At 36.0% G+C, this 21870-nt stretch overlaps 1 protein-coding gene across 1 annotated transcript in view; it reads right to left on the bottom strand.

The window, feature by feature from the left end:
* Positions 1–21870, bottom strand: part of Dpyd (dihydropyrimidine dehydrogenase) — an 844579-nt gene that overhangs the window by 659526 nt on the left and 163183 nt on the right. Inside the window, exon 4 of the mRNA XM_029537560.1 lies at positions 4716–4803. Coding sequence (XP_029393420.1) covers positions 4716–4803 — 88 coding nt within the window. The remainder of the gene's footprint in view (positions 1–4715; positions 4804–21870) is intronic.

Genomic DNA, 21870 nt, shown 5'->3' with positions numbered 1-21870 from the left:
ATAGGGAACTTTCGGGATAGCATTTGAAATGTTAATAAAGAAAATAATAATAAATAAATTTTTTTAAAAAAATGTAATTCTCCCCTTCCATAAACAGAGTAAGAAAAAATGAATGCATAAGATACATTTCCATTAATAATAAGAAATTTTAAAATGTAATAATATTTTAGGTTAAAAATGAATGAAGTGATGAGAAATCATTTCATATTGAATCAGATATATCTCTACATTAAATAATCCACCAAAATGATAAGAGAAATTGCTTATTGTTTAATCATAATAAAGGTACTTAGTATCGTTGATAAAGTCACTTTAAAACACAGCCTTGCCTGGACACCATCTTGAAAAAGGAACATTAATGTAACGTTGACTCAGTCTTTCAAACATATTAGTGTCACAGAAGTTCTGGGAACATATAATATCATGTGTTATACAATAAAAGAAGAAAATTTACACCCTGAATTCAATGGATAATTTATTTCTTTTTACATTAATGAATAATAAACACAGTTTATTATTAATGAATAATAAAAACAGTTAATGAGTAAAATCTGTAAAAACACAAACCTACTAAATAATTTAAAGGGTGTCAAGAGACATAAACAGATTCCACATGAAAATTCCAAGATAAAAATACAAATATAAATAGACAAAATGAGAATAAAATTAACACAATATTAACTGAAGTTGGCATTTATAATATATCAACTGTTTAAAAACACAATTAACATCCACAGAATACTGTCTTTTCAAAGAGAATAAAGTTAATGTGAATTAAAGTACTTTATTCTGTACAAAATGAGCCATTAAAATTAATGCTTTGGTGACAGGCATCGTGAGTTATAGATGGCCATTACCTGGCAGGTCACCTATTGTTGCACTTGGCACAAGAGTTTAGAGCTACTGACATAAGCTCCATGGGCATATTCAGAATTGTAGACAATATTACACTGGACTTTGTAATATAATTTCACTATATTAATAAACATATTTTATATATGTTTTATATATATAAATATGTTATATATTATATAATTTTGTGATATTAAAATATTTGTTATATATATGTATGTGTATGTACATTGCACTCTTGAAATTGTCTTTCACTGGCCAGCTGACTAAGTTTCTTTCAATGTCCAGCAAACAAAATATTTATATATTTAAAATTTACTGAGTGATAAAACTGTGGATTTCTGGGCGATTCGGGTATACACGGTTAGTTTTACATAGAAATGGGACAAATCCCAATAGCTGACCATGTATTCAGACATGACTTTCTAGGCATCAAGGAGCAGCTTGCAATTTTTGATTAAAGAAGTAATAAAACTCCAGCTATAGTTTGTGTTAACCATTCCAGAAAAGTTAATCAACATGTCATTTGTGAGAGCATGAATCACTTTGCAGTTGAAAATGAAAGGCAAATGCAGAAGATGATGCTGTCTCCTCACTCAGGTCTGTGGTTATACATGACACTCATGGCGAACATATGTACATGCATACCAAGAGAACTTTTTGCAGAAATAGAAGTATTACTTTTAAAAGTAATTGTAAGTAAATTTTCTGTGTGCCTCTGAGTTCTATGCAAGTTGCCTTCACAACTCTAGTATACCAATAGTTCTTTCTACTAGAAAGATGAGACTTCCCTTATTGGTGAATGTGTGTGTGTGTGTGTGTGTGTGTGTGTGTGTGTGTGTGTGTACAAGCACACACTTATGTATGTGCAGAAAGGTATGTGCATGTCACAACTTGCTTGCAGAAGGCCAAAGCACAATCTTGGTTGTGAGTTCTGACCTTCTACTTTGTTACAGAGGCCCTTTTTATCTGCAGTTGAATAAACCAGACTAACTGTCCAAGAATTCCAAGGGATTCTCCAACTCTGTTTTCACTCCCATCTCACTGTAGGGATACTGGAAGTACAGATGGACTTTATCTTATCCTGCTTTCTGTGTGATCTTAGATCCAAACTCAGGTCCTCATGCTTGGACGACAAGCGCATTACTCGCTGAGCTGTTTCTCAGCCACAAAAAAGTAAGCTTTACCTTATACTGAATCACCCTGGGAATCTTTTATCTCCTGTGCATTATTAAATTTGTCAGTAATTAATAGCTACATAAGTCTACAAAAATTTGCAAAGGAAGATGGAGAAATCAATATTTTTATCATTTAACACAATAGTTTCAAAGAGAACAAATTACTTCTGTTCAAAATACAGAATCATGAAATGAATACTTTAGAAGACCTTTACCCATTATGCTTATAGATTGGTTCCATGAGCTCTTAGATAAAGTAGAGTTTCTCAAAAGGAAAACTATCAGAAATATAGCCCAGTGTTCACAGTTTGAGGACTGTGAAATGTGCACTTCCAATTGAGAGAGACAATTGCCAACAAAAGCCTGAGCTAGAGAGACAGAGAAGCTGGCTGTGGAAGGACAATAGAATGGAGTGTAGCTTTCGAAACCAGAGTTGTAATCCAGTTTGTAAGAAAATAAAGAATGGAGGCATTGGTATAAACTCCAGTGAATCACACAAACCCTAACACAATACAACACCCACAAGATCTTTTTCCCAAAGAGGTACAAGGCTCACTGAATCAGGGAATTCAATTACCCTCTCACCCTGAGATGAAACCCCCTCCTGTGTTGAAGTCTACTGGCAGAGCTGGGTGGGATAGTCTCTACATTGTACACAGTCAATACATCTCTCAACCCTTCAAGATTTGAAGAAAATAAATTTTTGAGATTTCAAACCTCAGGGATACACCAAAAATAAAAGTTACTTAATAGCTTTTATTTTTGATAAAGGATGAATCTTGAAAATTTGAATGAATATATAAATATGTTCGAATAAACACCAGCCTTCAGATAAATTAAGAAAATGAAAAGAGGTTTGAGTTTGCTGTTGTTGTTGTTGCTGCTGCTGCTGCTGTTATTGTTTAATACTTATATTTTGTGTCATAAGTGTTTTTGCCTATATGTTTATATCTGTACCTCATATAGGCCCAGAACCTGCCCAGTTCAGAAAAGTATGGCAGATAATCGGGAAGTGGAATGATACATGGTTCTAAGCTACAATTTTGATCCAGGGAAATTAACCCCAATCCACTACAAATGCAGTAGTTAATACTCTTAACCCCTCAGTGTCTGTTCCAGCCACAAATGGAAGGACTTTTAATAACAACAACAACAACAAAATTGGTTCACATATCTCTAAGATGAGATATAAACCCTTTGAAGAATGCCATTATTCTTTTGTGTCATTGTTCCTGTGAATCTGTGCAGAACTTAAGTGAGTTGAAGGAGTGTATGTTAGGCTACCTTAGACACTGCTAGAGTGGGGTAGAACAGCGAAAATTTAATTAGCATCATTTTCCAGACTGATAGCCATCAACCAATCCCCTTATTTCTGATATGAGTACCGTTAATTCTGATACTTGTTTTCAAAGAATATTTTCAAACTTGGTTCATTTTGGCAAGATACCTTTTTTAAATGACAATGATTTAATTACATTCCACAGAATATTATTTAATAAGTAAAACAAAGTTCTCACACTGATGAATATTTTGGATACTATGATATTTAAAAATAGACCCCTTTCCAGAATTATTTTGAAAATGCAATGCAGATTTTCGAGTTACTAAGGGGTTAAGACCCAGCCATGGAATATGTTATTCACAGTTTTTACAGCATATTCACAATTTATTTTTCTGTTTCCACTTCCTTTCTTCATCAGATAGTGCCTGTTTACTAAGGCTAAATAACATTTCCCCAAGGAAGCATGTTCATCACTCTTTATTTTATACATGTTGCATGCACAATTCTCCTGAGTTACATGGAAGGCAGCATCAACCAAAACTAGCTACAATTAAGTATTTTAAAAATGTGTTTCTGGTTATCTTTCATTATATACTATTAAGATGAAGAAGAAGATGATGATCATAATAATGAAGATTACATGGTACAGCAAGAGCATCTTCATGTTCAGCCATGACATTAATTAATATTAGTTAATTAATGACAGTAATTAATATTAGTAATAATAAAATCACTTCTACAAGGCTTGATATATTAAGCAAAGAGGAGCAGCAATTTCATATCAACAGCAGAATATATGCATAGAAAATATTTTTTACTTTGCAACAACTTTGGAAAATAGATACTGTATTTTCATCATAAAAGCAAATAATGAGGTAAATTATTTTCACTGGATTAATATCAAGCAGCCAATCTAAATTTCAACACTTCAAATCTTACAAATGCTAATGCCCCACCCCTACAACTTGCTGATTAACTCAAAACATGTGTAGTATTTTTATCTATTCTTTGGAAATTTCATGCATGCATGCAATGTGCTTGATCATATTCCCTTTCTATTCCTCTCAATTCCTTAATTCCTTTCAGAACTACCACATTTCACTGCCAACTTCATTTCCTTTTTTTTTTTAACCCTTGAAGTCTAATTTGTCCTGTCTATATTCTCACAGGTATATAGCCATCCACTAGAACTTAGTTGACCTGCCAGTGGTCAGTGCCTTAAAGAATACTAACTCTCCTTCCCACAGAAACAATCAACTAGCTTCTTGGCTAAGGGTGGCAACTTGAGATCCACCCTCATGATGAATGTTGACTGGATTTATCTTCTGCAGGTCTTGAACAAGAAACTACGTCTGCTCTGAGCTCATGAGTGCAATGGTTCATGTCATGAACTCTAGGCTCACCTTGTTGGCGATACTTGTGATGAATGACTTAATGTCAAGAGATGTGGGACAACTCTTCTGGCAGGGAGCATCTGCACACTTCAGGCATCTAGGGAAGAGAATGGCTGTGTTCACATAATGATAAAGAAACTGACATCGACTTTCATTTGTTATCTTACACCGATTCAGAGTTAACTTTTAATAAACAACTAAAATTTAAACTTTTTTGCCAAAAATTTCCATTTTATTTTTTTTAATTTATTTTTATTAGATATTTTCTTCATTTACATTTGAAATGCTTTCCCCAAAGCCCAATATACCCCCCCCCACCCTGCTCCCCAACCCATCCACTCCCACTTCCTAGCCCTGGCATTCCCCTGAACTGGGGCTTATGATCTTCACAAGACCAAGGGACTCTCCTTCCATTGATGGCCCACTAGGCCATTCTCTGCTACATATGCAAATAGAGACACAGCTCTGGAGGGTACTGGTTAGTTCATATTGTTGTTCCTCCTATAGGGTTGCAGACCCTTTTAACTCCTTGGGTACTTTCTGTAGCTCCTCCATTAGGAGCCTTGTGTTCCATCCAATAGATGACTGTGAGCATCCACTTCTGTATTTGCCAGGCATTAGCATAGACTCACAAGAGAAAGCTAAGTCAGGGTCCTGTCAGCAAAATCTTTCTAGCACACATGGGATGCACTCACTGATGAGCCCAGAAACTTAGAATATCCAAGATACAATTTGTAAAACACATGAAACTCAAGAAGAAGGAAGACCAAAGTGTAGATACTTTGTTCCTTCTTAGAATGGGGAACAAAATACAAGTGGAAGGAGTTACAGAGACAAAGTTCAGAGCTAAGATGAAAGGAAAGACNATCCAGAGACTGCCCCACCCGGGGATCCATCCCAATATTTAAACTTTCAAGCCTGCATTTTTTTTTGAAGTGACTTAGTAAATACCTGTTTCTGTCTTCTAAAATTTTTATACCTTTTGAAATATGTGGAATAGTGGCCTTCTAACATTCTCTCATCTTGAGCTGTTCCTAGTTTTAAAAGGTATATTCTGGAGATCCATCCATCATTCTATTATGGGACCTTATACCTTTTGATCTACCAGTATACAGTTTACTATACACAATATTTTAAAGACAAAGCTCGTATGTCTTAGAGACCACAAATTTTTGCAAGTGCAAAGAAGATATCATATCTTAACAGTTATAATACATTTATTTTCCCTTCTAATGAATTTCCTGATATTCTAGATTTCCCTTCTTCCCTCTTTCCTCTCCTACTCTATTTTCCAGTGATTCTCAGAGTATAGTCCACTCATGGAACAACTGTTTCAAAATGTAGCCCAGATACACTGTTCACCCTTCAATAATAAAGCATTTATTTCCCCCCAGCTATCATCCTCTTAAGGGAAAGAAATAAGGTCAAGGTCTCCCTTGCTTATGGTAGGCCTTGTGTAATTCAAGGTGAGTGGGCATATTAGAGATGCAAACTCCTTATCCTAGCACAGGGACCTACCACAGCAACCTACTCTGTACCCAAATGAACTTCCTCACTTCCCAATTTTAACTCAGAATATTTTTCATTGGAAAAAAATGCAAACATTCCTTGAGGTTAGTTTACCTAAGTACTATTTGGGAAGCTGATAGGAGCTTCCGGTATGTACAAGTTACTGGTCTCTGAATTGATATGAATAACCACATTGTGAGATTAGTAATGCCACAATGCTATTGTAGAACAGATACAGATGCAAACACTGCACGATTCTTCATTTGTACGTGTGTGTATGTGTGCATGTGTGTGTGTGTGTGTTTTGCAAATGTTCATTTACTCACTCATTTAATAAACATTTACTGACTCCTTATGTGACATATTGAGGTTATTGACCACATATTAATATGTTAGGAGTTTCGTCTTCATAGAGATAGTGCTGGAAGGTAGTATAAAAACTGTAACAAGTGGAGTCTACTGCGAAGATAAGTCATTATAGAACTGGTATCAGAAAGAACTGGTGAGGTTGTGTCCACTCTTATAGGAGGTTCCATATAAAAGAATAAGCCTGGCTCCTTCCTTGTTTCTCTTTGAGTTTCTTTATTGACATATGGTATCGCTCACGTGCAGCATCCCTCACAAGGCTCACATGATAACCTGATTCTTGTGGTTTGGGTTTTAAATTCCCAAATGTTGAAATAAATTAATGTCTTTATTTTGCATAAGTGTGGTTTCAGTTCTTTTATTATAGTTACATAAATGAAAAGAAAACAAGGTGAGCATAACAAAGGAGTCTTAATACACAGCTAAAAGAGCTAAAAGAAGCTGCAGAAATATAAAGAACACTGTAGGCTTCAAGAGGATAACGTTAAGATATAACAAAATACAACCGAATAAGAGAGCATATGGGTGGTTAGTAACACTTGAGTTGTATTCAGCAAAGATTTGTCAAGATAAATAATACTTAATGAGGACCTTAATGTTTGGTGGATGTCGATGAAGAAAATCCTTATGATTGTAAGCCTAGGGGAAAAAAAAAATGACTCCAGAGTAGAAATGGTACATGGCAAGGTTTAAAGATGAAAGACTACGTCAGGGAAGATAACATGATGGGATTTAGCGTAATCTAAGTAAGAGAGGGTGAAAAGAGATATTACACTGGAGGTGCAACTTCAGAGATTATACTATTGTCACGTGTGTTAGAAGACCAGAATTCTGTAAGAATTTGTCAAAAAACGAATCCAACATTACTAACTGACATAGGAACAAAAACCCTCATTTTTATCCACTTCCAAGTGTAAAGACCTGAGTTCATTTCTTTCAAAGAAACAATAGCTCTCTCCCTGTCATTCCTATGTATGGCCATCCTTTTCATTGTCTGAAGCAATTTCTCAGAACCTAATTAATATCTTGTTTTTAAATCTGGTCTATTTTCTATGGCTTATGCCCTTAGCCTTCTCTCTAAATTAAAATTTTCACAATGAGTACTGAAGGCTTTTCATAATCAATTGTCCTCTGTGAAATGTACTCATTAAACCTCTCCCCTGTCATTGCTTTGAATGCCATTGTTAGATTCACATCTGCCATTGTGTTGGGTTCCTATCTTCTCATACTTAAGCATTCAGAATGCTTTGGTATTTTTTTCCCATAAATCACTTTCCTTGAGAACAACAGAAACAGTAACAAAAAATAATTATTAAAAGTACATCCTCCAACATACATCTCAAAGTGATGCAACAGGAAAATAAGATATGTGCAGTGTGGCCCTTGAACCTGAAGCAAGGTAATATGCTATGAGAAACGCTGTGTAGGTAAATAGGGTGGTCATTGACAGTGTTGTGAAAGGATTTCCACCAAGTAGCCATGCAACACAAGTCAAAATACTAGCAAAATAATAAAGCTTTGTCATACTTTCTCACCTAATATAGTCTATTAACAGTTTAAAAATGCTTGTCATTTCATAACTAATTAGGATATATATTCATGTGTATGCTAAACACACACACACACACACACACACACACACACACACAAACGAACACACACATTAAGAAAAAGGAAGAAAGGAAGAGAGGAAGGCAGATAGGCAGGTAAGCAAGCAGGAAGAAGGAAGGTAGGGAGGGAAAGAGGGAGGAAGGGGAAGGGAGGGAGGGAGGGAACCAGACAGCCAGAGAGACAACACCATGAAGATTTTAGTTATCTCTAGTCAACTTTATTTCCCCTTTCAAGCACCCAAGTCAACTTATACTGTATACCTAAAGATGATCTTATAATGCCTGAAGATATGAGTGAACTGAATTAAGATATAGCATGTCTTCCTGTCCTTCCCAAGAAAATCTTAAATTCAACATAAACAGATTCACTTAACAGCACTGACAATGTAAGGATTTTCGTTGTGGTTATTAAGCCTCTTTACCAAATAATTTTCCTTTTATTATTGAGCTAGTTCACAAATAACAGCTGTTGGAAATGTCAGATGTTAATGAGGCAGGGCAATGCAAACCAGAATTGTAGCATTCTTTTTTTTTCTTTTGGTGCCATGAATATGCCAGAATGGGCAGACTCTGATAATAATACCATCTTGCAATTCTCTAAGCGCTCTGCAGACTAAAGTGCATCAGGTTGCCATTAATCCCACTTATCACTCTGACAGCTCAGTAATTACACTACTGCTATAGCCAGGTAGTCCTAATAAAATATCAACCACTGTACTGGAATGCATACTGGTGAGATGTTTTATTAAACTTGGGGAGGGGGAATCATCAAGTGACATTATTGTTGACCTATTTTTCTATCTCACAATAAATTATCCTTTGACAATGCCATAATAGATATTACAGAGTATATTTACTGTACCAAATCAGAAAGGTTCTGAATTGTAATGATGTAGGCAAATGATGTAAATAAAATAGCAGAAATGTATGTCCAGATGTTATTTCCTAAATTGCTTTAAATGATTGATGTCAGGAAAGAAATCAGAGACACAGTACTTAAGGGGATATGTCAACAATTATGGTAAACCACAGTGCTCAGTAAATTGTTCCTCAGAAGTAACATTTCAATTACAGTTGTTTGTATCTACAGTCATTTAAGAGCCTCTTTTCTTGCACAGTTACTGTGTTATAATAAGGTTTATTTTTAAATTCACTGTAAGGGGCAAAAGTTAGTTGAGATAATTATGTAATGATTTTAATCTGCAGATAATTAAATTTATACTAAACTTGTACACTAGATTATTTTTAAAAGCAATGAAACATCATATATTTTACTATGACAAACTTTCTGTTTTCATATTTAGAACACAGCATAACAATGGATTTCATTAAAAGCAATATGTGGAATGCCTAATAAATGTTAATCTTTTGTGATTAAGGGGATTTTAAAAAGGCACATGGAAACTTTCGCTCTATTACTTAAGGGACAAAGCTATTCTAGGAATATTTATTTGAGATCTCTCTGCAGGGAAAACAGACACAAGGAGTGTGGATCATTTTACGTCAGAATAAATAAGGAAGTATCCTTTTACTCTTCACACATTTTAGGAGACAAGACACTTCCTCCTACTAATAAACAGTCACAACAGCTGGAGCTTTAAACTATGCTTCTTAAAGAGTTATCTACTAGAAAAGCTAAATGACAGTTTCTCAGGAAACACATACTTACCTATGTGCACACAAATATACATACACATCTACTGAAAACTTTTGACTCATTATATACTAAGTTTTACTAAGCATCGATTTAATGAAGCTATCAGTTTTATGTGTAATCTACATTAAGCTATACTAATATAACATAATTGGTCAAATTAGTATTCATATAAAAATTCTAATATTTTTCTAACATTGATATTGTATTTTTAGGTCATCATTTTGGAAGAAATATTAATAAAGGTACAGTACGTAGTATGTGTTTTAGCTTCCCTTCTCTATACTCACTAAACAGACATATAATATATGCTAGTGTTATTATATGCTCGTAAATAACTAATGATGGAATACTTCTACTTTAAAAATACAAGCCAAAGATGGGCTCTCTCTCTCTCTCTCTCTCTCTCTCTATATATATATATATATATATATATATATAATGTATATGTATATATTTAATATATATTACATATATATTACATATATAAACATATATAATATATATTATATATAACAATATATAATACACATATATGTGTATATATATGTATATATATGTGTATATATATATGTATATATATGCATACATGCATGCATGGGTGGTGTCTTTCTGGAAAAGGTATATCTAGCACTAATACTGAATGTTTCTAACACTCTTTTTGACCGAGTTTCTATATTCATGGTACCCAGTTAAAAGTTATGGTTACATCATAAAAAATAACTATTTATTTTGTAAATTTTTTTCTTTTAATTGAAAATATATTCTTCTCTCATACAATGTACCAAAACCACAGTTTTCTCTCCTTTCCACTCCCCTATCCTCCAGATCAACTACTTCAACATTTCTTCTGAAACAAAAAGAGGCCTCCAAGAGATGACAGCAGAACAGGACAAAACAAAATAAATGAAAGCAACACATGAGCTCTCATAGTGAGACTGGATTGAGTGTTATGCATCACTGTGTCTTTATACCCCAACTTCAATTCCCATGTCTTTAGTCTTTTAATAACTATTTATGTATAAAAGTTACTGTCAAAGATAAGTTTTCATTTTAAATATTTAATAATAACATCAAACATATTTTAACTATTTACATATTAGGGATCTCTTGCAAATAAAAGTTCTTATGTTCTGTTCAAAAAGGAAAATTTAGAGGAGTTTATAATTCATACAAAACTGATGCTCAAACTATTTAGTGAATGAATAACAATCTGCCTGATAATAAACCATAAGTTATTATTTTCCTTCCCGTTTTTATAATACGTAAGAAAACTGTAAATTTTCTCAGAACCAATGGCTTAAAATAAAATAATGTGGGAAAAATAAATAATTCTAAAGGCTTTTAGAAATGCCCTATGAAAGCCTACTACTCTAGAATTCTCCAAAATTATATACAAACACAAAAGACTTTAAATGGAGACATCAAATAATAGGGAACACAAAATCTCAATAAAACATTAGATACTACAAAATAACCCACCTCCCAGTATAACACATTGACTGGTTGGCCCATGGTTGTCCAAAAGACAACTCAGAAACATACAGGCTATTACCAATGCTATTTGTAATCCTTTAAAACTTGACCATAATATCTTACTGAAGAAGACCCAGCATAGATATGGCATAGAATATGGAGAAATCTAGCAATCAGACAACTTAAAGACCACTCCTACTGGCTAGCATTCAAAATACTAGAAACTATACATATGACTGGAATATAAAACTAATCACTAAGCTTGGCCAACTCAAAGCCTGACAGCTATAATAGCAACCTGCTTGGAAGAAATGGCCATTGCAGCCTTCATGGCACCACCTTTGCATTGATATAAGCACCTCAGAGACCAGCGGCCATACCACTGAAAGCACCTGCTAGTCATTGTTAGTCAGCGTTTTCCAGCCCGAGCTGTCAGATCCATACAGGAAAGCTAGTTAGAACTTTCAAAAGTAGTGTGTTGGGCTGGTGAAAACAGTCAGCAAGGAAAGTTCTGGTCATTTGAGCATGAAGACCTGAGTTTAGTCCACAAGACCCATACAAAAACACAAGCCAACTATAGCAGTTTTCATCTTTACATCCAGCACTGGGGTGGCAGAAACATGTGAATCGCTAAATCTACTCACCAGTTAATCTAGCCTATTTAGCAAATTCCAAGTTCTAAAGAGATTTTTGTGTCAAAAACCAAAGCAGACAACTAGAATGCCACCTGAGGTACATGTACCATGTGTATATGTTCAAGAGATGATTTTATTTAATATTATTTATTTATTTATTATTCACTTTACATACAGATTGCTGCCCTGTATCCCTCCCACAATCCCTCCTCCCACCCCCTCCCCTTCTCCTTTGAGGGGGTAGATCCCTTCCCGCCCTCAACGCCATACCCTGCCTCTAATCCTGGCACATCAAAGAGCTAGGTGCATCCTATTCCACTGAGGCCAGACAACACAGCCAAGTTCAGGAAAACTTATTCAACCAACATGCAAACAACTTTAGACAGAGCCCCGAACTAGTAGTTGGGGAGCAACATGAAGACTCATTGGCATTTCTGCTACATATATTTTGGGGCCCTAGTTCTTTGATAGTAGCTCAGCTTTTGAGGGCCACCAAGGGTCCAGGGTAGTTAAGTCTGTTCCTTTACCCTTTGGAGTGGTCTATCCCTCCCCCAACTTTTCCATAAGAAAAGTTCCAAAAGTACTCAAGTTCCATCCAAAAACTAAAAATAATTCTTAAGATCCAGCTATACCACTCCTGGGCATATACCCAGAAGATGGTCTACCATCCCACAAGGACACTTGCTCAACTGGAGATAACCTAGATGTCTCCAAACTGAAGCCTGAATAAAGAAAATGTGGTACCTATACACAATGGAATACTATAAAAACAAAAACATCTTTAAATTTTTATGCAAATGGATGGAACTTGAGAATTTTATCCTGAGTGAGGGAACCCAGACGCAAAAGGATATGCATAGTATGTACTCATTTCTAAGTGGACATTAGTCAGAAAGTACAGGATACCTACACTCCACTCCACAGACCAAAAGAAGCTAACCAGGAAGGAATGCCCAAGCAAGGATGCTTGAGTCTCATTTAGAGTAGGAAACAATATAGTCATAAGAGGCAAGTGGAGGGATGATCAGAGCATGATTTGTTCCTTCATAGCATGTGTGGGTATGTGTGTTTGCATTTGCACACACATGGACATGTGCTATGGACAAGCTATTGATGTAATTTGAAACTAAAGGAGAGAATGTAAGGAGCCATCCTACAGAAAGTACAGAGCATTCAGTAGATGCCTCTGCATAGTCTTGGTTCCCTCCATTTCCTTGTGTCTTCCTATGTCTTTGCTTGCATAGTGAACTAAAAAAAAAAAAAAAAAAAAAAGTCACTTGAAGAAGTAAGATCTTGCCTTTTTTTTTTTTTTTGTATCTAACTCATACTATCTGGGTGCCTACATAGTACACAGATCTGATTCCCGAGTATAGTTTATTATAAGACTCATTAATGTACATAACAACATGGAATTAATTCCTTGTCATTTCTGCTGGTTACACATTTTAGATTCTTAAGACCATATAACCAAGCATAGGGTTTGTTCTTTCCATATTTTTCAGTGGTCTGGCCTAGTGAGTCATGGGATTCCATGTTATAAAACCCAGAGTAGTCTGCTATGCAGTATAAGTGAGGATTAAAGAGCCAACACAAATCCAGTCCCTAGGCATTCTGGAGAACATGGCTAACAATGAATCTTAAATGTCTGCTATCTATTTTTCTGATCATCTTGAGTAATAAAAAAGGTCTTGCTATATGTCACATAGGAATTTCTTCTGTCTTATTGGATGCAGACATGTTGGTAAATCCTACACAGTACACCTGTTGGATAGAACTCTCATCCAATGCTTTTCATTCACTGATCTAGTTTTCACTCCTCTCAGTTTTCAGTTGTTCTGTTTTTTATCTGTATGCAGCATCCAATACTACACAGGAATAGAGGGGGGCAATGCAGTCCAATGGATACAGTATTTAGATAAAGCTTGATAATTAGCTTTGTGGTCAGGGGAACGTGATATAAATCCTTGTATGCTAGTTTTCTCATCTAAAGTTACAAATTATAGTTTAGATATCATAATATGATGGTAGGATTTAAGAAATACACAGGAAAGTTTCAGAACTAAGCGTATGTGCGGTAACTATTCTAAATGGAGATAGCTGCAGTAGATTGTGTAATTATCTACGAACACTGGAGAGCATCACATAGACATGAGCTCTAGGAAGCATGCTGTTGTGATAAAAACTATGGTGACTGCTCTGTGAGTCATTATTTAAAAAAAAAAAATGTGATCAGCATGAACAATGAGATTGTCTTAATGGCCGCACAATTAATCTCCACTAGAAAACAAAACAAAACATATTTCAACTTAAATGTCAGTTATATGGTTTTAAGAAGCTAAAATGTGTAACCAGCAGGAATGACAAGGAATTAATTCCATGTTGTTACGTACATTAATGAGTCTTATCATGAACTATACTGGGGAATCAGATCTGTGTACTATGTAGGCACCCAGATAGTATGAGTAGATATAAAACAAAAACAAAACAAACAAACAAACAAACAAAAATAATAGGCAAGCATCTTACTTCCTCAAGTGAGCTCTTTTTTAGTTCACTATGAATCACCCTGATGAGACTGCTTCAGCCACCAAGTCTGCATGTGGGAGGTACAGGCAAATTCATCTGTGAGCAATGGTTCTGAAGCTTCAGGGGTGAGCAGACTGGATGAAAAATGAACCTCTTATGTGGAGAGAAACTCTCTGGTAGAGGTATCATTATTTTGACCCATTTATCTACATATCTAATATGGGTATGTTTCTAACACATACATACATTCATATGTCGAAATAATATATGACATTTCCAGTTTAAAAGCACTTTTTAAAATAATTTCAAAGTAAATTTCTTATGTCTTAACTTTTCATTCATGCAGTGAATTTTCTCACCTGCTCCCTTCCATACACTTTTTCTAAGTGAACTTTTCAGAACAATCCCACTGAGAGGAAATTGCTTTGCAAGCTAGGAAGATATTAATCTGTTCTCCCAGCATAGTGGGTGCATAAATCCTTTTTTATTGAGGAGATGTTGTTAAAGTTCTATATGTAAGAGGACAGAATAGTATTGATTTTGGCGATGCTTATACAAAGGTAGTATTTTTAGTTAAAGAAATTGTATTCTTTCCATTTTCCTGCCATTGCTCTTGCTTATCCTCAATATAGAAAACAGAGCTGCAGTTCTTTTCTGACTTATGTTCCCAGACATCCTTCAAAATGCAGTACTACATATCATCTTCTCAATAGGTTTTGTTAAGCACCCCAGTCAAGTTTGTTCCCCAGAACCCCTGCTGATTAACCCATTCCCATCTTTAACTATAGTTTCATGGGAACCAGAATCCTTTTTTGGCCTCTGTGGAGACTGTACTCACATAAACACACCTGCTCAAACACACACACACTACATATATATATATATATATATATATATATATATATATATATATATATATATATATTAATTTAAAAAGTCACTGCAAGTATATTAAAAACCAATTTTTTAAAAAGGAGAGAGCACAAAGGTAAATTCCTTAGTTCTGCCAAGGAACGGGGGCATCAAAACAACACAGCAGAATAGGCAGAAAGAATTTAAAAAGTCTAGTTATAATTCTTGGGTTTTTCTTTGTGACTGATGATGATAGTTTTCATATTTGAAGACTTGTGCATCGATGGTTCTCTGGTTCTTGGCTTCACCCTTACTCTGCACAATTCTTATTTTCATTCCTTTATTCCAGTCTACCCATCAAACTCCAGTATGCCCTGTTCTAATGCACTTATCATACCGATTTGAGATATCTGTGATGCTAACTTTCCTGAAGAACAGAGGTTTTCCCTAAACACTTTATGTACATTAACATTCACCTACTAATCTTTCTACATAAGTATCTTCTTCCATTCTGTCTGTCATGATTTTTGTAAGAGTCAGGATTATACCCAAATAGTGCATGAAGAGAGCTACTCTCCCAGAAGTGCAGCCAAGCCTATGAGCACAGGTAGGACCACCACTGCTGCTCAGAGGAACCCTCTGGTAATACTCAGAACACAAGAATCTAGGAGAGACCTGGGAAAGGAGCCTTCTGGGTTTCTGTCTGTGCCTGGAGCTGATCCTCCTTCACAGGGCTCCATAACCAAATAGCACAATAAGAGAGCTGGTCTCCCAGGAGAGCCTACACACCTGCAAGCACAGGTAAGACCACCAAATCTCTTCAAATTCCTAGCCAAAGAGGGATCCTCTCAGAGTCATCAGGACACAGGAACCAAGGAACAGCTGGGGACAGGATCCTACTGGTTTCTGTCTGCAGCCCAGAGTTGACCCTATACAACAGATCTCCATTCCTAAATTTCTCCTGGAGAGAACCGTTTTCCCAGGTGTACTGACACAGAGGCTTAGAGGATAGACAAGCCACAGTCAGAGAAAGCAAGATTAGCTAATACTAGAAATATCCAGATGGCGAGAGGCAAGGGCAAGAACATAAGCCACAGAAAGCAAACCTACTTGGTATAATCCAAACCCAGTTTTCACACCACAGAGAGCCCTGGTTACCCCAACATGCCAGAAAAACAAGACTCTGATTTAAAATCACATCTCATGATGGTGATAGAAGTCTTTAAGAAGGACATAAGTAACTCCCTTGAAGAAATACAGAAGAACACAGGTAAACAGGTAGAAGACCTGAAAGAGGAAACACAAAAATTCCTTAAAGAATTACAGGAAAACACAACCAAAAAGTCAAGGGAATGAACAAAACCATCCAGGATCTAAAAAATGGATATAGAAACAATAAAGAAATCACAAAGTGTGACAACACTGAAGATAGAAAACCTAGGAAAGAGATCAGTAGTCATACAGAATACAGAATACATACAGAATACATATAGAATACCTACAGAACACAAGAGATAGAAAAAAATCTCAGATGCAGAAGATACCATAGAAAACATTGACTTGAAGGTCAAAGAAAATGTAAAATGCAAAAAGGTCTTAATCCAAAACAGAAAATCAGATTCAGAAAATCCAGGACACAATGAGAAGACCAAACCTAAGGATAATAGGTATAGAAGAGAGTGAAGATTCCCAACTTAAAGGACCAGTAAATATCTTGAATAAACTTATAGAAGAAAATGTTCCTAACCTAAAGAAGAGATGCTCATGAACATACAAGTTCTGTAGAAAAAATGGATTGCCCCAGAAAAGAAATTCCTCCTGTCACATAATAGTCAAAACACAAAATGCACAAAAAAAAGAATATTAAAAGCAGTAAGGGAAAAATGTCAAGTAACATATAAAGACAGCCCTATGAAAATTACACCAGACTCTCATCAAAGACTATGAAAACTAGAAGACTCTTGGTAAATTTCATACAGATTCTAAGAGAACACAAATGCCAGCCCAGTCTAATATACTCAGCAATACACACAATTAACATAGATGGAGAAACCAAAATATTTGTCAAAACAAAATTTACACAATATCTTTCCACAAATCCAGCCCTACAAAGGATAACAGATAGAAAATGCCAACACAAAGAAACTACACTCTAGAAAAAACAAGAATGTATTTTTCTTTCAACAAACCCAAAAGAAGATAAACATACAAACATAAAAATAACATCAAAAATAACAGGAAGCAAAAATCACTATTCCTTAATATCTCTTAACATCAATGGACTCAGTTCCCCAATAAAAAGACATAGGCTAACAAACTAAATACATAAACAGGACTCAGCATTTTGCTGCATAAAGGAAAGGCACCTCAGTGTCAAAGACAAACACTACCTCAGAGTAAAGGACTGGAAAAAATTACAAGCAAACGGTCCCAAGAAACAAGCTTGAGTAGACATTATAATATCAGATAGAAGCTACTTTCAACCAAAAGTCAACAAGAAAAATAAGGAAGAATGACACTTCATTCTCATCAAAAAAAAAAAAAAAATCTACCAAGATGAACTCTCAATTCTGAGCATCTGTGATCCAAATGCAAGGGCATCCACATACATAAAAGAAACTTTATTAAACACATTGTACCTCACACAATAATAGTGGGATATTTCAACACCCCATTCTGATCAATGGACAAATTAAGGAAACACAAAGACACAGTGAAAGTAACAAATTGATTTAACAGATATCTATAGAACATTTAATCCTAAATTAAAAGAATATATCTTATTCTCAGCGCCTCAGGATGCATTCTTCAAAATTGATATAATCAGTCACAAAACAGACCTCAATAGCTATAAGAAGATTGAAATAATTCCATGCTGTCCTATCAGATCACTATAGATTAAGGCTGGTCTTCAATAGCAACAAATACAACAGAAACCCCACATACACATCAAAGCTGAACAACACTCTACTCAATGATATTTGGTCAAGGAAGAAATAAAGTAAGAAATTAAAGACTTTTTAGAATTTAATGAAAACGAAGGCACAACATACCCAAACTTATGGGACACAATGAAAGCAGTGCTAAGAGGAAAACTCATAGCTCTGAGTGCCTCCAAAATGAAACTGGAGAGAGCATACACTAGCAGTTTCACAGCATACCCGAAAGCTCTAGAACAAAAGAAGCAAATACACAGAAGAGGAGTAGACAGCAGGAAATAATCAAACCCAGGGCTGAAATCAAATAAGTAGAAACAAAAAGAACTATACAAAGAATTAACCAAACCAGGAGCTGGTTCTTTGAGAAAATCAACAAGATAGACAAATCCTTAACCAGACTAACCAGAGGGCACAGAGCCAGTATCCAAATTAATAAAATCAGAAATGAAAGAGAAGATTTAACAACAGAAACTGAGGAAATTAAAAAAAAAATCATCAGATCCTGCTATAAAAGCCTACACTCAACAAAACTGGAAAATCTGGATGAAATAGACAATTTTCTAGACAGATACCAAATACTAAAGTTAAATCAGGATCAGAGAAACCATCTAAACAGTCTCATAATCCCTAAAGAAATAGAAGCAGTCCTCAAAATTCTCCCAACGAATAAAAAAAAAAAAAAGCCTGGGGATCCATCCCATATACAGTCACCAAGTCTGAATGTTATTGTGGATGCAGGGAAGTGCTTGCTTGCTGATGGTAGCCTGATATGGCTGTCTCCTGAGAGGTTTTGACANAGCCTGACAAATACAGAGGAGGAAGCTGGCAGTCAACCATTGGACTGAGCTCGGTGGTCCCTGGTGGAGGTGTTGGAGAAGGGACTGAAGGCGCTGAGGAGGTTTGCAGCCCTATGGAGGGAGCAACAGTGTCAACAGGCCAGCCCCCCAGTCCCCGGAGCTCCCGGGAACTGGGCCACCAACCAAAAAAATACACAAATAGTGACCCATGTCCCTGGCCTCATGTGTGGCAGAAGATGACATCAGTGGGAGGAGAGGCCCTTGGGCCTGAGAGTGGTCAGTGCCCCAATGTAGAGGAATGCCAGGGCAGGCAGTAAGATGGGAGTAGGTGGGTGGGAGAGCACCCTCATAGAGGCAGGGGGAAGGGGAATAGGAAGGAGGTTTCTGAAGGGAAGACCTGGAAAAAGGAAAACATTTGAAATATAAAGAAAGAAAATATCCAAGAAAAAAACCTCTAGGATTTTTCAAATAGAGCTACGTGAATAGCTTCTAAACCTGCCAAATTAATGTTAATGCCAGAACCCCTAAATAGTGATCGAAACAGCATTATCTCAAAAGCAAAATGGGCCCAGACTTAAGTTCTGATAGTTCTGCTTTATTGACTGTATGAGAAATCATCCTTGTTATAAACATCACTTTTTTAATGTCTATAAGCACAATCAAAAGACCATATCAGAAGATCAAATATGCTAAATTTAGCAAAGTGTTTATAACACAACTTGAATCAAATATTTACCCATCCTTAATTGACCAAAAGAAACACATTCTCTAGTTTCTCTAACTGATAATGAGCAATGCCTCTATTGTGACTTGCCTTTTGCAATTTTCATATTCACACATCTACATTGCAGTTGTGCACATAGTGTTACTCCCTGTATCATTGTTTAACAAGCACAATGTCCAACCAATTGAAGAGGGTAGCCATAATAGTTGAGCACATGCTTGTAGCTGCTGTCTAATTTACCTTCCAAGTTCAGCTCATGTATGCAGCCAATGTCTTTGTAAATATGGAATAAGAACACTTAAGTTTATTTTTAGCTTTTATTCCCAGTTTGTTCTTTCATACAGGTAAACTGTGTTCTATAGATGACACATATATTCCATCATCATTATCTCTATCAAAAATGAGCTATTCACTTAATGAACACCTCCATTAAGGAAAGAAACATAGAGGAGAGTGATGGCCCTATACAATAAAATATTCTTGTTTCCTATCTTAGGTTCTCAATCATTACTTGAATAGTTTTGCCAATTAATTGAAATTGGTTCTAACAAAGCAGTGGAATACATCATAGAAAAGGGCAATAAGTCTTTTAAATTATTACAATTTATTAATCTGATTACTTTGATTTGTTTAGAGAATGTGAAATGAAGATTTCAAAATCAAAAAAGAACATTCTAAGCCTCAGGTTTCATTCAAACATCTATTATGGATCTTGCTTCTCTCTGAAAGTGCATTTCACAGCAGCCTAATTAGCATGCATTTATTGTGTGTGAAAACATCCTCAAGGATTTTCCCTTTTTTTCCAGTCAGTTCATAATTGTTTATACTAATAGCTGCTACATATTTTATTAATTCAGAGTGAACATAAAGTGGAATATCATTATTGCATTCAAAAATAATGACTAACACTGTTGATGGCATCTCTTGAGGCAAGAAGAGAGACAGGAGATGGAGAAGAGGGAGGTGAATTGAGAACCTGGAATTAGAGGAGCTGACAAGGCTGAGCAGAAAGGGATAGGCAATAGAAAAACCAAACAAAAGACTAAGGGGATTGATTGCCTGCAGAGTGCAAGGAAAAAGGAAGGAGGGGTGGCTTCCCACTCTAAGCCAACTTTCCATAGGCAATAATAAGATCTAGGATACCCCAAAATCAAATGCACCATTTCTTTTTTAATTTTTTTATTAATCATTCCATTCATTCATATCTCAAATGATATCTCACTTCCTGGTTACACATTCATAAGTCCCCAATCCTACATCCACCTTCTACCCCCTCTCCTTTGCCTCTATGAGAGTGCTCCCCCACCCAACAATCTAGCATCCCCCTATGCTGGGACATCAAACTTCCACAGGACCAAGGGCCTCCTCTCCCACTGATGTCAGATAAGGCCATCCTCTACTACCTATGTATCTGGAGCTATGTACTCCTTGTACACTTGTTGGTTGGTGGTCTAGTTCCTAGGAGGACTAGATGGTCTAACCAGCTGACATTGTTCTTCCTATGGGGTTGCAATACCCCTCTGCTCCTCCAGTCCTCCTGCTAGCTTCCCAATCAGGGTCCTCTAACTCAGTGTGATGGTTGATTGAGCATCCACATCTGTATTGATCAGCTGCTGGCAGAACCTCCCAAGAAACAGCCACACCAGGTTCCTGTCAGCAAGACAGGATTGTCCCCAGGTAGGGCGGTCACTGGATGGCCCATTCTTCAGCCTCCGCTCCAATTTTTGTCCCTGTCTTTCCTTTGGACAGGAACATTTATTTCTAGGTTAAAGTTTGTGATATGGGTACATGGCCCCATCCCTCAACTGGGGGGCTGTGTCTATCTATTGGTGGTGGTCTCTACAGGTTCTATCTCCCCCTTCTCTGAGTGTTTCCGCTAAATTCATCCCTGTTGGGTGCTAGGTACCTCTTGCCTCCCTGGTATCTGGGACCCTCCAGTGACTGTTTCTAGATCCTCATTCTCCATTGCTACATATTTTTAATCAATTTCCTGACCCCTTGTAACACTCTGCTGTCCCCTCTAGTACCTGGACCATTTCTTTTTTTTTTTTTTTTTTTTTTTTTTTTTTTTTTTTT

Source organism: Mus pahari, chromosome 4, assembly GCF_900095145.1.
Source record: "Mus pahari chromosome 4, PAHARI_EIJ_v1.1, whole genome shotgun sequence".
In the NCBI taxonomy this organism is placed as follows: Eukaryota; Metazoa; Chordata; class Mammalia; order Rodentia; family Muridae; genus Mus; species Mus pahari.
This window is presented reverse-complemented; position numbering and strand designations above follow the sequence as displayed.